At 41.9% G+C, this 15,705-nt stretch overlaps 2 protein-coding genes across 2 annotated transcripts; both read left to right on the forward strand.

Moving 5' to 3' along the window:
* The first annotated feature begins 2,167 nt into the window (after positions 1–2,167).
* Positions 2,168–8,972, forward strand: tube1 (tubulin, epsilon 1). The gene is made up of 3 exons (XM_061760102.1): positions 2,168–2,441; positions 3,851–3,965; positions 7,255–8,972. The coding sequence occupies exon 3, from the start codon at positions 7,466–7,468 to the stop codon at positions 8,837–8,839; it is 1,374 nt and encodes a 457-aa protein (XP_061616086.1). The 5' UTR covers positions 2,168–2,441; positions 3,851–3,965; positions 7,255–7,465; the 3' UTR covers positions 8,840–8,972.
* A 207-nt stretch (positions 8,973–9,179) lies between these two features.
* LOC133471011 (regulation of nuclear pre-mRNA domain-containing protein 1A-like) lies at positions 9,180–15,310 on the forward strand. Its single transcript, XM_061760113.1, has 7 exons — positions 9,180–10,194; positions 10,852–10,981; positions 11,749–11,855; positions 11,939–12,033; positions 12,866–12,992; positions 13,825–14,000; positions 14,837–15,310. Exons 1-7 carry the CDS (start codon positions 10,044–10,046, stop codon positions 14,933–14,935), a joined length of 885 nt encoding a protein of 294 aa, XP_061616097.1. The 5' UTR covers positions 9,180–10,043; the 3' UTR covers positions 14,936–15,310.
* The last annotated feature ends 395 nt before the right edge of the window (positions 15,311–15,705 follow it).

A 15,705-nucleotide genomic window follows, 5' to 3' on the forward strand; every position in this document is an offset into this window, starting at 1 on the left:
AGCAATGACGTCATGTCCAAATTTTGTTACATTTTCCATATGTTGCTGTATATTTTTTTATCTGAAACACCTAAAAATATATATATATTTTGTTATTTTTACAGAGATAATTGTTTTTCATTGGTTAGCAGTTCGAGAATGTCACACAAGAAAAAAAAAGTGGAATTACGGGCACTACATCACGTTTATGGCTGTCCAATGAAAAGCAGTTATCGCCTAATTTCACGACGTTGTCATGCGAAACGAGAGATGTATTTTTGTTGCTTTTGTTGAGATGCTCTCGGTGAGAATTTCAATTATCCAAGTGCACTTGGCAAGCGCATTCTTCCTTACATCGGGGGGGGGGGGGGGGGGGAATTTCCTGAAAATTTCGGAAGTCGCTCGAAATCGACAGGAGTCGTTCTCATTCGAAAGAGCAAACGGAGATGATTTCGGGGCGTCGCCTGGGATGTTTGGATTGCAAGACGAGGCCACGGGGCGGAATGCTGCTTGGCCGCCGAGGCGATAACGTGGCGACAAAGGGCCCCGGCGGGGCCCCTCCTTCGGCCTCCTCCTCATCCTCCTCGTTGCTTGATTAGCTCCGCGACGGGTCGCCGCCGTCGAACGCTTGCTCTCCTTTTTGCTCGGCATCGAGTTTCCTAAGTGTGCCGCGGCGACGCATCTCGCTTTCACGCCTCCTCGTGGAATTTTCCACACCTGCCAACGAGTGACTGACTGTTGCGCCGGGTGTGTGCGTGTGTGCGTCTCGCTTGAGGCACAATAGCAGCACTGTTGCCTCGTAATGCGAAGTCCTCAGTGGGAACACAATGGCCGCGTTGGAGGAGGCCAACAAACACAACAACGGCAATTTTTGATTTTTTTTTTTTTTTTTTTTTGAGACACTATCTTATGTAATTTGCAGCGTACATAAAGCAGCCAATGTGGGTCACCCAGTGGCTCAATAGGCGATAAAAGTGGTGGACTTTTGCCCGTGAGATTACACTTTTGTTTGTGGGAAGAGTCTGGACGAGTGCACGAAACCGAACTGTCCTCGAACGCACCCTACGTGCCTTTCGAATGCGGTTTTACATCATCTCAGCTAACAAAAACTACAGTGCATTAACTGGATTGCTCAATAGTTGACGAGGGCAGCGGCGAACCTTCACCCGCAAGATTACGTTTCGCGTGTGTGCCGAAAGCGCCAAATGTTTCTTTTACATGCATTATAAAAAATTTTTCAATCATATTAAAATGGCAACGTACCAGTAAAACTACACCAGCTCAACAAAATTGCTCAGATTGTTCTTCATACTTGTTGCTAGGCAGAATTCATGGATAATCGCTACCCCGGAGGCCATTTATTCGTTATCTAGTCATGCACACTGGAAATAATTTCTAAAAAAAAAGAAGAAATGATACCAACATCAAAATATATTAATATATTTACAAAAAATACAAAATAATTAAAAAGAATAAATTATTTTTACTCATTAATTTTCCAAATGTATCTCCACTCTGAATTACATATAAGCATAAAGAATCCAAATAAAACAGCGCCATCAGCAGGGGGGGAGGAGTTCTGCTCAATTAGCAGTTTTTTTTCTGCAATTGAAAGGTCGATGTTTCTACCAAATAGTCGACTTCTGATCCATTTTTTTGGGAAGACTACTAAAACAACCATTTGTCACTCCCTTGGTACATCGAGTTACATCATTTCTTGCATTTTTTTTAGGACCGCCGCCGTCGCCACCGTGTCGAACGTGCATCTCATTCTTCCGCACCACCGGCGTATGGCAACAATATTTTACAACGCCTGACCTGGATATCGATCGTCTCGCTCAAGCCGCGATAAGACTGCCCTCCTATCCGTCTGGGTGCCGATAACACGGTTACTCAGTGACTTGCCAGACGGTCGACGGATTGAAGGTTTAATAGCACTGTTTGCTCCCTGGGGGCAAAGGTTAAGCTAAGAACACTGTTAGCTTTCTTTTTTTTTTAAATGGCAGCTCTCAAACCCGTCCAACTGCTTTCTCCTGACAATTTGCTGAGCACCCAAAGCGGTCACAGCGCTCAGCTGATGTCCTTTTAGCGTCTTCCGAGAAACGGGGCACCCACGCCAGACACATGACATGCCGTGACATGCTACGTGTGCCGCCGTAGCATTTAGCGTGCATTGCTCACACTGCACGCTAGATCAGTTTGAATGGAGGGCGAGGCATCCGCAAGATTGGAATCAGTATAAAATGTCAAAAGTAATGCACGTATTGTACAAATGCCCATTATGGATGTTAGCATGTGGCTATTTTTTTATAGCTACCTAATGTGAGCATGCAACACCCAGTAGTGATCAAATTATGAAATGAAGACGTCCAGTCGGAGTAATGTCCGTCCGTCTCTCCCTGTCCTTTCTCTGCCATGCCCCACGAATTCTGCCTGACGACAACGGCGGGATTCCAATTGTTGTAAGATATTGTTTTTGTCACGACTTCTGCTCATTTTTGTTGTTGTTTGTGCAGTTGAGAGAAACAGGAAGCTTTAGAAAAGTCTCGCAGACGTTCACCGAGAGACAGTATTCCTATTATGTCGGCGTTTTGATGTACTTTTCCGTATAGAAGCAGCGCTAAATTGCGATAACGATGGTGGGCCTCTTCCTAGATTTCTTTCAGGTCCTGTGACACGCAGCCGGGGGAGACGGCGTGGTAAGAAATGTGATGCGATGTGATGCGTTGCGCAACAAGGGCTTTCAATCCAAATTATTTTTGGGGATGGGATGTTTTGGGGGGGGGGGGGGGGGAGAAACAACAACAGAAGACATTTGACGAGGTCGCAGTCCAACATTCACTCTGAGAGTTGATTAACAACAAGACGCTAATCATTGTCGGGGTTGTTTTGGAAACACGAAAGTTAAGTGTCAACAGGACAACGGTCACGCTTTCTCTCTATTAACCTTGTATCACGGCGGTGAACAATTAACACAAAGCAGCTCGTGTTATAAATCAAAGGTTGGCGAATCGGTATCGCGTGGCTTATCAAGGAAAGGACGTTGAAGAACAACGGAGAGTTTGTAAAATGTTATTATTCGTCTTGACCGGACGTAAATGCGCCGACTCGGCCATTTTCTTGTCAGATGTGATTCAAAACCAAAAAGAGGTTTTTTTGTTTGTTTGTTTGTTTGTTTAATGTTGCTCGGACATCCATCGCATTTTATACTACTAGACCTCAAATTGATTGTTAAATGATCTATTTTATTTTATTATGCTTAATATACCATACACCTCCACTATAATTACAGTATTTTATTTATGTTACAATTAAATGTGTGCACTTGTTTGCATTATTTTTATATTCTGTATCTCTATATATATTTATAAATGTATTTCACTCACTTAATTTTTGTTTATTTTTTGCATGCTCATTAAAATATATAGCTCCAGTTTAATTACTGTATTATATTTACATTATACTGTAATTACATTTGGTGGAAACTAAGAGCTCTGTCTTGATTTATTTATTTATGTATTTTTTGACATGCTTATTGTATTACATACCGCCATGATAACTGTAGTACCATATTAATATTACAATTACATTTGTGTACTTTTTTTTTTTTTTTAAATATTCTGTATCTCTAGTCTGCATTTAATTTTTGTATTGATTAATTTATTTTATTAACGTTTTTATTTTTGATGGCTTTTGATATTCCATATCTCACTTGATTTACAGTATTAGAATTATATTACAGTGAGATTAAATTGAAAATGTTCACCTATTTTTTGTTGCGTGCTTATGGTATTATGTATCTCCATTCTAATTGAAATGAACTCGTGACTGATTGTTGTTATGAATTTCTCCCGTGGTGTTGACTGTGCAGGGTGTTGTCTCTCTTTTTGGGCCCCCAACGGCGGTAGTGGGCGTGGCTGCGTACGTGGGCGACGAGGGAGACGTGACCAGTCTCGATAGTACCGGCAGCGCCCTCGCGTGGACAGGTTGGGAACATTAAATTACCTTTCAAAGAGACGTAGTGTGGCAAATGTATTCCTTAATGTTCGTGAAGTTTTATTGATTTGTATTTATTTATTTTTTTTCCATTTCTGTTGTCAAACACGGTAAACGGTACCAAATGAACTGTTGCGTAGCATCGCACTTCTCCGTAATGAAAAGTTGTGAAGGGTAACAAAATAACCACGATTAGCTCCCTTATGTTAGCAGTCGTACGATGATTGTCAAGTCACTAACCCAGCCAAGTAAACTGTTACGTCACATCGCTAATGGTACCAAAAATAACTGTTAGATAGCATAGCAACGTCCCATTATGAAAAGTTGTGAAGGGTAACAAAATAACCACGATTAGCTCCCTTATGTTAGCAGCTGATTGTCAAAAGTCGCTAACCCAGCCAAGTAAACTGTTACGTCACATCGCTAATGGTACCAAAAATAACTGTTAGATAGCATAGCAACGTTCCATTATGAAAAGTTGTGAAGGGTAACAAAATAACCACGATTAGCTCCCTTATGTTAGCAGTCGTACGATGATTGTCAAGTCACTAAACCAGCCAAGTAAACTGTTACGTCACATCGCTAATGGTACCAAAAATAACTGTTAGATAGCATAGCAACGTCCCATTATGAAAAGTTGTGAAGGGTAACAAAATAACCACGATTAGCTCCCTTATGTTAGCAGTCGTACGATGGTTGTCAAAAGTCGCTAACCCAGCCAAGTAAACTGTTACGTCACATCACTAATGGTACCAAAAATAACTGTTAGATAGCATAGCAACGTTCCATTATGAAAAGTTGTGAAGGGTAGAAAAATAACCCAATTGGTTAGCTTATATTAGCTTTTTTTGGGGGGGGGGGGGCAAACGGTACCAAATGCACTATTGCGTAGCGTAGCGACTTTCCGTGATGAAAAATGGTAGCTTGACTTCTGATTTTATTTATTTCCATGACCAAGCTTGAAACTCAATCTGCACAAACGCAAATTCCCGGTGGAAACTGAAATGCCATGAATCCGTTCTCGTTCGTCTGCGTGTGAGCGTCCCGGCGTGAGCTGTGGCCTAAAGCGGCTCCTTGCCAGTGTTGTATTAGTGTGTTTTATTGTTTGCCTCGTTTAATAAACCGCTGAAAGTTCATCGGCGCCCGTGACCTCATTTTGTTTTTCAATTCACGGAGCAAAAAAAATAAAATAAATAAAAGACATTTTAAAAAATCGACCAAGCGACCTCTCGTAACTTTATATGACTTTTATTGTACAGTGGTTAAATGTCATTCAAAAGAAATATCCATTCAGATTGATTCACTTCACAGTGTCAAGTTGTTGTTGAAATCACAACAACAACATAGAGCATCCTTCCCACAATGCATCGCTCTGACGGATTATGGCGGTTTGGGCCAGTTTGCGCGATCAATCGAGATGGGGGGCGGGGTGGGGTGGGGGTGGGGGGTGGGGGGGTTAATCCCCACAAAACACACACACGCACACACGTAAACAAATAAATGAACTGGGATTGTCACTTCAGACTCGGGTGTATTTATTTTTGTAGATTTTAGTGTGGTTATGAATGTGAATAGAAAGCTGGATGGATAGATAGATTTGTATTTGTTTTTCCTGTTATGTTAGATTTTTAATGCAAAATATATAGTATAGTATCATTTTATGTATTTTGAATGCATATTATAGTTTTTAAATTCGAAATTAAATATATATATATATCTATATTATCCATAATACACAATTAATGCTTTGAGTATAATTTGCTAAATGTTTTGGTTCTTTCCAATTAAATAAAAAAAAATATTTTAAATCATCCACTACTCTGTCAGACACTGTGACCAAAAAAAAATAAATGTCAGTCTGGTTCTCAATCTCAATCTGGGTCGCTGCAGTAATCTGTCCACACACACACACAAAACACACAAAACCTCCTTCCCTGCGGTTGCCTTGACGACCGGACTCACATGTTGCCTCCTGAGCGTTATCAGCGCCCAAAAGGCGACGTGACCCGGATTCGCCCGGTCAAGAATTCTGACCACAGAGACCACAGGGAGTCGTCGCGTCTCGTATGTTAAAAATGTGCCACCGCAGAAAAATGGGCACTTTCGAAAGAATGTGTTACGTCACGCAGCGCACATTAAACGCATGTGTTGTGTATTATGGGAAAGTGTTTCTGTTATTTATTAGATTTTTTTTTTTTTTTTTTTTTACCCATAATGCCTCACTCTTTAGGCCTTTTTACCCCAAGGGAATCCCGTGTCTAAACGGCCACATTGTGACTGCATGCAAAACAAGTCACTGATGGATTTTCACTTGTGTGATATAGTGACAACAGCATCCGTAAAAGTGTAAAAAAATGCTAAACGCTGTAAAAAAAAAAAAAAAAAAAAAAAAAAAAGGAAAACTACTTGCATTGGATGAAATGTATTGCTTCCGTCTAAGATCGAGAAAAAAACCCCAACATAAAATAAGACGAAGGTCATGTAAAACTACTCACATATTAAAGATAGCGTTATCAATTATGAGCTGAATGCTAATGTTGTTGGCTTCAGCTCGGAACAAAAAAAGTCAAATCATTATTATATTAATAATTATTAATATTAAATTAAGCGGAGGCGCCGCCTACAAATTTTACACGTTGGAAAAACCATGGACAATTTTAGAAATTTGTCACAGTATGCCCAAAACTGTCAAATGTCAGATTTTTTAAATGTATTTATTTTTTTAAGCTTCACGTGTGGGTTGTTTAACAGATATATATTAAAAAAATATATATATTAAGATTTGAAAAATCCTTACTTGTGTACCAGGCCTTTCAAAATGTGAGAGATTGTAAAATTAGCTCAGAGGAATAATTTTAAGAGGTTGGATCATATTAAAAGATGGAGCTGGACCAATCACGCCCGTGCCCCGCCTCCTCAATGATGTAATTGTGATGTCACCAGCACGCAATAAAAATGTTGATCGATACCACGTGGTGTACAAAAACAATAAGGGCAAAATGTTAGATTCACAAACGTAAATCATAAACCTACTTTGACACGCGTTCACAATGCTATTGGTCACTATATCAAACTTCGAAGTAGTACCTAAAAAGCTCTCAAAACTAGAAATATTTGTAAAACTTTTCAATTATTTGAATGCGCTTGAAACCGCTGGCATTTTTGTTTTTGTACGTGCCGTCTACTGTTTATATACTGAATGTTTTTGATATGTTTGTTTGTTTCATACATGCAGTATACTGTTCTGTTCTGTACTTAATTTTTTCGTTAATTAAAAAGAAAGAAAGAAATCGGGCATGTGTTTCCTGTTGCAACGAGCCTTTGCGGCCACGCGGAGGCGCTGTTGTACTTTTCAAAGAGGACCAGCAGTGTGCCAACAATCTTCCCACGAAAAGAAGAAGACGACAACGAAGAAGAAGATGAGGAAGTGAATGAACACACAAGTAAGGAGGCGCTTTAAAATGAAGAAGAGTATTTATTGTCATTTGCAATGACGCAGTGTGTCGTTGTTCAAGTCGGACAGTGCGGAAACCAGATCGGTTGTCGTTTTTGGGATCTTGCTTTGCGCGAGTACGCCCATTACAAGAAAAGCGGCCTGTACGACGACGCCACCGGCGCCTTTTTCCACGCGGCGGACTCGAGGAGCGTCGAGGATGGGCGATTCCGACAGCTTAAAGCTCGAGCGGTGCTGCTGGACACGGAGGAGGGTGTGATCGGTGAGATCCTGCAAGGCCCTCTAAGAGGACTGTTTGACAGTACTCGGCTCGTCGCAGGAGTGTCGGGCGCAGGCAACAATTGGGCCGTTGGACACCTGACCTATGGCGCCACCTACAGGGACAAGATAGTCGATCAAGTGAGGAAGGCGGCAGAAGAGTGTGACAGCCTGCAGTCGTTTTTTCTTATCCACTCCATGGGAGGGGGTACGGGTTCCGGGCTCGGGACCAAAGTCCTGGGCCTTCTCAAGGATGAGTTCCCGGAGGCGTGTCGCATCGCCGTCCCCGTCTTTCCGTCACCGGAGGACGATGTCGTCGTGTCGCCTTACAACAGTTTGCTGGCCGTGAGGGAGCTCACCGAGAACGCCGACTGCGCGGCGCTCGTCGGAAACCGGGCCCTGCTGGACATTTTGAACACGGGAGCAAAATCCCACGGCGGACCGAACTCGAAATCGGCGAGGAAGCGCTCGAGCGGGTCGGAGAGGCCTTTCGATGCAATGAATAACATTGTTGCCGACATGTTGCTCGATATGACCGCTCCTGCCCGTTTTGAGGGTTCCCTCAACATGGATCTGAATGAAATCGCCACCAACCTGGTTCCTTTCCCGCGATTGCACTACCTGGTCCCGAGCGTCAGTCCCGTCAGAACCGTCTCCGCGCCGGCCCCGAGCGGAGGACCGGATCGGCTCTTCGCCGACGCCTTCGCCAAAGGCCACCAGTTGATCAAAGCGGAGCCGAAGCGCGGCCTCCACCTCGCCTGCGCCCTCGTGCTCAGGGGCAACGTTCAAGTGTCGGACCTGCGCAGGAACATCGAGAGCGTCAAGCCTCTGTTGCGCTTCGCCTCGTGGAACCCGGAAGGCTGGAAGACGAGTCTGTGTTCCGTGCCCCCCGTGGGCCACTCGCAATCGCTGTTAGCCTTGGCCAACACCACCGGCGTGAAGGCCACCTTCGTGGAGCTGAGCGCACGCTTTGCCACTCTTTACAGGAAGAAGGCGTACTTGCATCATTACCTGCAAGTGGAGGGCATGGAGCGGAGCTTCTTTTCAGAGGCCCTGACGTCTCTGCACTCTTTGATTGACGAATATCATCACCTCGATGCTGGCGCGGGGGAATGCATACCCGTGGCAGCGAGATTAAACATCGCTAAATAAAGTGCTATTAGTCAACATAGCATCGTTTTGGCTCGGCTCGTGGAATTCACACAACGGGATGTTTGAATGCGTTATTGGGATACACCAGTCATGAATTGTAAACAATTGCCAAATAAATCGAATTGTAAACCAGCGTGGGCTACACGATGCGCTCTGTCATTCAACGCAGGTCTGAGAACAACAACAACAACAAATTCCCGGTGTGCCAGTGTGAAGCGAGCTACGGTTTATTTTGATTGTGGAGGAAGATTTTAGGATTGTATTATGTTTCGTGTATGTTTTTGTTTTGTGTACATCACATTCATTTGTACTTGCTTTTTTTTTTTTTTTGCCTTGTTTTGCTCTGCTGTCTGCAACCAGGTTGGCATCGTAAAAAGAGAATATGTTCTCAATTGCCTTAACCTGGTTCATTAAATAAATGTGAACTAAATTAAGTACATGTACTTGCATTAGTTTATGGGCAGGTATGGCACATCACATCCAACATGGCGGACGCGCTGACGTGTCGCAGCCGGTGACGTCTTTACCTGGAGACCACAGGGACACGAAGTTACTATTTAAATATAAGAAATTAGCTTGTTTACAGTTTGTAGATTCTTCTATAATCACTTAAATCTCGAAGACATTAAGTTCAAAATCAAGCTTTTAAACTTTTGGAATTCCGTTAGTTTGGAACGCATCATTACGTTACATATAACATCGTTCCCCCACATATGTACCAGTTTAGTACGTTTTAAAAAGAAAATGGCTTGTTTGCTTCCGTTAGTTTGGAATGCATCATTACGGTACATATAACATCGTTCCCCCACATATGTACCAATTTAGTACGTTTTAAAAAGAAAATGGCTTGTTTGCAGTTGGTCAACCCACTCTAAATGTCTCCCAAAAATGTTCAAGATATTATTAAAATTGAAACTCGACAACGTTTCGATTTCCAGCGTTATTGAACGCATCATGACGAGCATACGGAAGTGCCTCTTGCAGGCTAGCATGTTAAGCTAGGCTAACTAGCTAGCTAACAAGGATTGTCTGCAGCAACGCTGCGTAAACAAGCGTGTTAACGTGTTTTATTTGCGAATGGCTATATTGCCGTGTACGACGCATTTAAAGTAAACGGGGAAAAAAACAACTGCAACCGCCAACGAGAGAGGGAAGTTGGAAGGCCTAAGCTTGCGCAGTGTGGGTCGGTAAAGCGGCGGTCGACATGTCCTCGTTCTCCGTGGCGGCTCTCGAGAAGAAACTGTCCGAGCTAAGCAACTCTCAGCAGAGCGTCCAGACGCTGTCGCTGTGGCTCATCCACCACAGGAAGCACGCCAAGAACATCGTGCAAGTTTGGTACAGCGAGCTCGTCAAAGGTAACGCGAGCTCCGCGCGGGATTACAAACTGGTTCTTTTGTCGACATGTGCTGCGGAGGTTGGGAAGGGAGCGCGGAGCTCCGTGGGTTTGTAGTCGACATTGGTGATTACTAGTCACTACAGTATAATAATCACCCACTTGACTCGCCCTAACACTAACGCACTAACCTGTAACCATAACTGAACCGCATAACCCAAACAACCACTAGTCCTAAAACGTTGATCGTTGTTTTCCAAAGTGAAATGAGATGTTTTTCTCATGTCTTGTTGTGATTAATCACAAAGATCATCAGTTCGCTTTGGTGGAAGACTACACAAATGAGAATATTTACACTTGAGAGGCTTGAAATTGGACCATTTCCAGTCTACTCTGAACCCAACCTTTAACCTTTAGCTGTGGGTGAGGGTCAGCCGCTAAACCCGAATCAAAACCTTTGTCCCCCTAACCCTGAGTCCAATCTCGAACGTTTAACCAGAACACCTTACCCCCTGGCCCTAATCCCCTAAACCTTAACTCAATCACCTTGAACTCCTGCAGTGAGCTCAACGTGTTCATGTCGTCTGTTTACACCAGCAGCCGCCAGTTGTTCTGTTTCGACGTAAAATTGACACCACATTGCTCGTGTGTGTGTGTGTGTGTGTGTGTGTGCGCGCAGTTCCGGTGTCACGCAAGCTGACCTTCCTGTACCTGGCCAATGACGTCATTCAGAACAGCAAGAGGAAAGGACCCGAGTTCACGGAGGATTTCGCGCCGGTCATCGTCGATGCGTTCAAGCATGTTTACAGGTAGACGTGGACTTGTTCTAGAATTATAACTAACCCCTAACACCTTGACTCCTTACCCTAGCGCCGTACTACTAACCCCGGCCGAGCCCTAAATCCCTAGCCATAACCCCTAAACATCCCTGCCTACAATTGACAACTAATCGATTATCAAATTAATCAACAACCATTTTGATAATACATTTGTCATTTCGAGGCATTGTTTAACCTGTAATAATTGTCCAAGTCCTAAAACCGTAACGAAATGATCATTCATTTATGGGGGAGAAAAGTATCAGTTTAATCTCTTACAAAACGAATCGTCCTTTGCAGCCGTCGGGGGAATCATTTGTGATTGACAAGCAGTCGAACCTCAAAAGTGGATATCAAACTACAGTATTAACCCTTCGCATTACTTTCAAAAAGCTCACTCGGTCTTGGATGATGTTGCTTATGTGATTTTGCTTAATCATTAAACAATACCAGATAAACAATAATAATTGGTTATATACGCAGTCATTGGAAAATAAATATATGTCAATAAACTTAAATGCAAAATACATTTTTATCCAGTTAACGGATGGAATAATCAATAGCTTAATCTCAGAACTGCGAGGCGGACGTGTTTAAATCTCATCTTATTATTCATACCATATAAATAAAGGCCGGTTGCGCACATTTGTTATTTCAGAAGTGTGTATAAAACCTTCGTAACCCTCCAAACAAATTGCGGCCAGTGAGTCGGCCCGGTAATCTGCCGTCCGTCACCGTCCGTGCGTGTCGTCCCTCAGGGAGTGCGAGGACGGCTGTAAGAAGCAACTGGGCCGGGTGCTGTCCATCTGGCAGGAGAGAGCCGTCTACGACGACGAGCTGCTGGACCAGCTCTCCAGAGTCCTCTGTGAGCGCCCGTTTGCTTTTTAAGACGCCGCGTAAACGAATTGCAACCAGCCACGAGTCTTTGTCTCCTGTCATGTTGCGCAGATGGCGAGAAGAAGCCCACCAAGAGGTCCTACGAGTCCATCCAAGCGGTCAACGACAACTTTGCTGGCCGGACTTCTCCAGCCGAGCCCCCGCAGGTCCTGGCCCAGACGGTGTTATAAGAAAGGGGGCGGAATTCATGCTAATGTCGCCGGTTGAACTTTAGTCCGCCAAAACATTTATCTTTTGCTCACGTGTCGGGGAAATTCTCAAAACTTCAAGTCCCTGTAAAGTAAACACAATTAAATGTGACACACACAAAAATATTCACTTAAAGTCTCCAGTGGCTAGAATATAGTATATCCCAATGGGTCATTGTGGGGCTTTTCCATGCCCTGACAACGAGGCGCTCTACAGCGGCTACACCAGCCCAAAGCCCCCCCCTCGGTGTACACACTGGCTGTCACGTCGGACTTAAAAAAAACAAAAAAAAAAACGAATAAGTATAAAAAATAAATTAAAAAACCCCACTGCGGGCACTTCACTTTTCTCGCCGGCCGACAACGAGGCGCTCTAAAGCGGCCAACCAGCACGGACCTGGTCAAAATTCCTTTTATTAGGACAGATTTAATTTAAAGAAAACATTTTAAATCCCCTTTTACCCTGCCTATATATGCTGACATTTTTCCATCTTTGGAAGTAGCATTTAAAGTCCCTTTCACTGGCAATGACATCATCTAATTATCTGATTGTGGGAAGCCGCATCCCCGTGTGAAAGCACACAAAGTTGCAGCAATATCCCGCCTTTTCTGAGTTCTGTGTTTAAAAAAAAAAAGTAAAAACTTCTGTTAGGACTGGTCCCGCCTCAATTCACCTTTGTTGTGCCTTTTCCGGAAGTGACTTTCTTCTGGTTTGTGATTGGCCGAGAAGGTCTCTAATGCAATGGACTTTAATTTGAGGCGTCGCGATGTCTTGCTGTCGTCCCGGCAGACGTCGGAGCTGATCCGAGCGCTGCAGGAGCTTGAGAACGCCACCTCGGGAGACGCGCTGCTGCGGCAGCGCATTTCGTCGCTGCCTGCCGAGGTGCAGGACACCTCGCTGCTGCACAGGATCACAGGTAGGGGGGGGCCGGGGAGTTATTAGGCGTTATGAACAGGTAGTGGCAATGATGTCACGTTATTGTTATTTTTCCATTTTCATTTAGGGTTTCACAGCTCCAATTTGAAAGTTTTCTTCTGCATTTTTTAAAATTAGAATTTTTTTTTTTAATGGTCACATTTTAATATTTGTATTTGTTACTGTTATCACATTGTATGTTTGATTTCTTTTTTTTTTTACGTTGAAATAATATTTCATACTTTATTTTTTATTTTAATAAACATTTTCAATCAAACAAGTATTTTTCTAATGTACTTTTTTTTTCTTTTTCTCATGTACAATTTGTATTTGTAAAATGTAAATTGTAATAATTTATTTTATTTTCAAATTTTTGGTGCAGCTCTTAATATTATCAATTTGTTTTCATTTTTAATTATATAAATATAAACCTATTCTTTATAGTATTGTCAATTAACTTGTATCCTTTATTTTCTTATTTACTTATTTATTTTAAAGTTTTTAAACGTTATTTCCATTTAAAAAGTGTTTGGTTTTTTTTGTTTAACATTTTTTTAATTGGTCAGTTTTTTGTTTTCTTTTCTAGAATTTTCTTTGTACAGGTCTTATACTGATCTCATGAAATTGTGTATTTTCTTGTCATTTTAATTACATAAATATTAATTTATATTTTAGCTGTGTCATTCAAAACTGACAACTATTTTCATTATTAATTTATATAAGGAAGTTTTCATTTGTATTGTTAATGAATTTCTTATTTATGATTTACATCTCAGCTTCTTGATTCCCATTCAAAGCTTCTGTGTGTGTGTGTGTGTGTGTTCCCTCGTCAGATAAGGAGTCGGGCGCGCGCTTCTCCCGGCAGGTGGACGACGCCTGCATGCTGCTGGCCGACTACAGCGGCCGACTGGCGGCGGAGATCGACGACCGGCGGCAGCTGACGCGCACGCTGACTAGCTTCCTGCAGAGTCAGCGCGATGGTCTGGTGCACAACGAGCACAAACTTGAAGTGCGTTGACACGGCGTTTTCTTTTCTTCACGTGATATTCATCACAGATGGTCTTTGGTTTGAGAGCTTTTGTGCGTGTCGAGGTGTACCTTCCTTAGATGGAGCGGTGCCCGCAAAAAAAAATAAAAAATGCTCATTGTTCGAAAACTTAATTTGCAACAAACCACATCGAGTCACACAACAAATAAAAGGTTTGGATGAGGGCTTTCTACGTCTGTAATTATTTAGCCAATCTACCCTCGTTTGTTTGCCTAGTCACCGGAAAAGCTTTTTTTGTCGTTAGGGCGCCAATAAAAGGTACAAAAATGTACTTGCAACAAACCACATTGAGTCATACGTCAAATTAAAGATCTTGCTGAAGGCTTTACAGGTCTGTCATTATTTTGTCCATACACCCTAATTTCATTACTCAGTGTCCAAAAAAACCACATTTGCTCACACCTCAAATTAAAGATCTTGTTAAGAGCTTTCCAGATATCCAATTATTCTGTCCCTTCACCCTCATTTGATAACAGAGTGACCAAAAAAAATATTTTATTTGATTTTATTTCATCATGAGCAAATCAGCAACCGGAAGCCAAAGTTGTATTTGAGACAAACCACATAGAGTCACACGTTCGGGCCGTGATGAGGGCTTTCCAGATCTGTTGTTTTGTCTGACAATAACCGGAAACATGCGTTATTTGGATTCCGATAACATCATCCATGTTTCTGTCACTTTGTAATTCAAAAAAGGAAACTGATCTTGTCACTGCTGTTTTTTTTTTTTTAAATCAAGGTATTTATTTATTTTCAACCATACTTAGGTTACATATCTATGGCTTTGTTGTTTCCAGGAATACAAACGCAAACTGGCCCGAGTGAGCCTGGTCCGGAAAGAGCTACGAGCCCGCTTGAACAATCTCCCGGGCGGACTCCGCGACTCCTCCACTTGACATTCGACCGTGAATCTCTCGCTTCTTCTTGTTTTAGCGAATTGTTTGTCCTCTTTTTTAAAGTGTACATTCTATTCCCCTGCCTCATCCACCCCCAGCCCCCCCTTTTACTGTTATTTTACATGAATATGATTATTTTTCTCACGTATACTCATAGTATCGCACCCTTCTCGTCAACTTGCTTTGACCGTGCTCCTCTATTAACTGTAACTGTTAATTCAAGCTGGAATTGCAGAAGTGTTGAGTGTGGAGTCAGTGTACATAACACGCAACTGCATGTAAATATATTTGAATTTATGTCAATGTGAAATTTTCCATTCATGTTGTTTTTTTTGTACCTATCTGCTGGTGTCCAAATAAACAACACGACTATCATATATGTTTAAATTTGCAGTTCTAACATGTATTTTTTAGTATCTAAATCAAAACTGTGAAAAAAGTTTTTGTTTTTTGGGTTTTAAAAAAAAAAAAAAGATTCAGTGTATTGTAATGTAAGAATGCTTAATTTATCAAATTCAATTTTTATTTCAATTTAGACGTTCAATTATTTTAAATAGAATATGGGAAATGTAAAATTTTTCTAAGGGAATATTTTGAAGCATTGATTTATTTTATTTTTTTACTTCAAAGGTATTTAAATATTTTTATAAATCATGTGAAAATTTTTATTGTTTTTGTTTTGATGATTGTTTGATTTTGATGCCAACACAATTCAGTATTGTAAGTAAAAATTCTAACTCAAATGGCACAGAGCTACACCTCCATATATG

Source organism: Phyllopteryx taeniolatus, chromosome 21, assembly GCF_024500385.1.
Source record: "Phyllopteryx taeniolatus isolate TA_2022b chromosome 21, UOR_Ptae_1.2, whole genome shotgun sequence".
Classification (NCBI taxonomy): domain Eukaryota; kingdom Metazoa; phylum Chordata; class Actinopteri; order Syngnathiformes; family Syngnathidae; genus Phyllopteryx; species Phyllopteryx taeniolatus.

Excerpts from the sequence above, each read along its gene's own strand:
- tube1 (XM_061760102.1), top strand. The coding sequence starts at position 7,466 with ATGACGCAGTGTGTCGTTGTTCAAGTCGGACAGTGCGGAAACCAGATC.
- LOC133471011 (XM_061760113.1), top strand. The coding sequence starts at position 10,044 with ATGTCCTCGTTCTCCGTGGCGGCTCTCGAGAAGAAACTGTCCGAGCTA. Across the intron at positions 10,195-10,851 it reads GTACAGCGAGCTCGTCAAAG|TTCCGGTGTCACGCAAGCTG; the intron begins GTAACGCGAGCT and ends GTGTGCGCGCAG. Across the intron at positions 12,993-13,824 it reads GCTGCTGCACAGGATCACAG|ATAAGGAGTCGGGCGCGCGC; the intron begins GTAGGGGGGGGC and ends TTCCCTCGTCAG.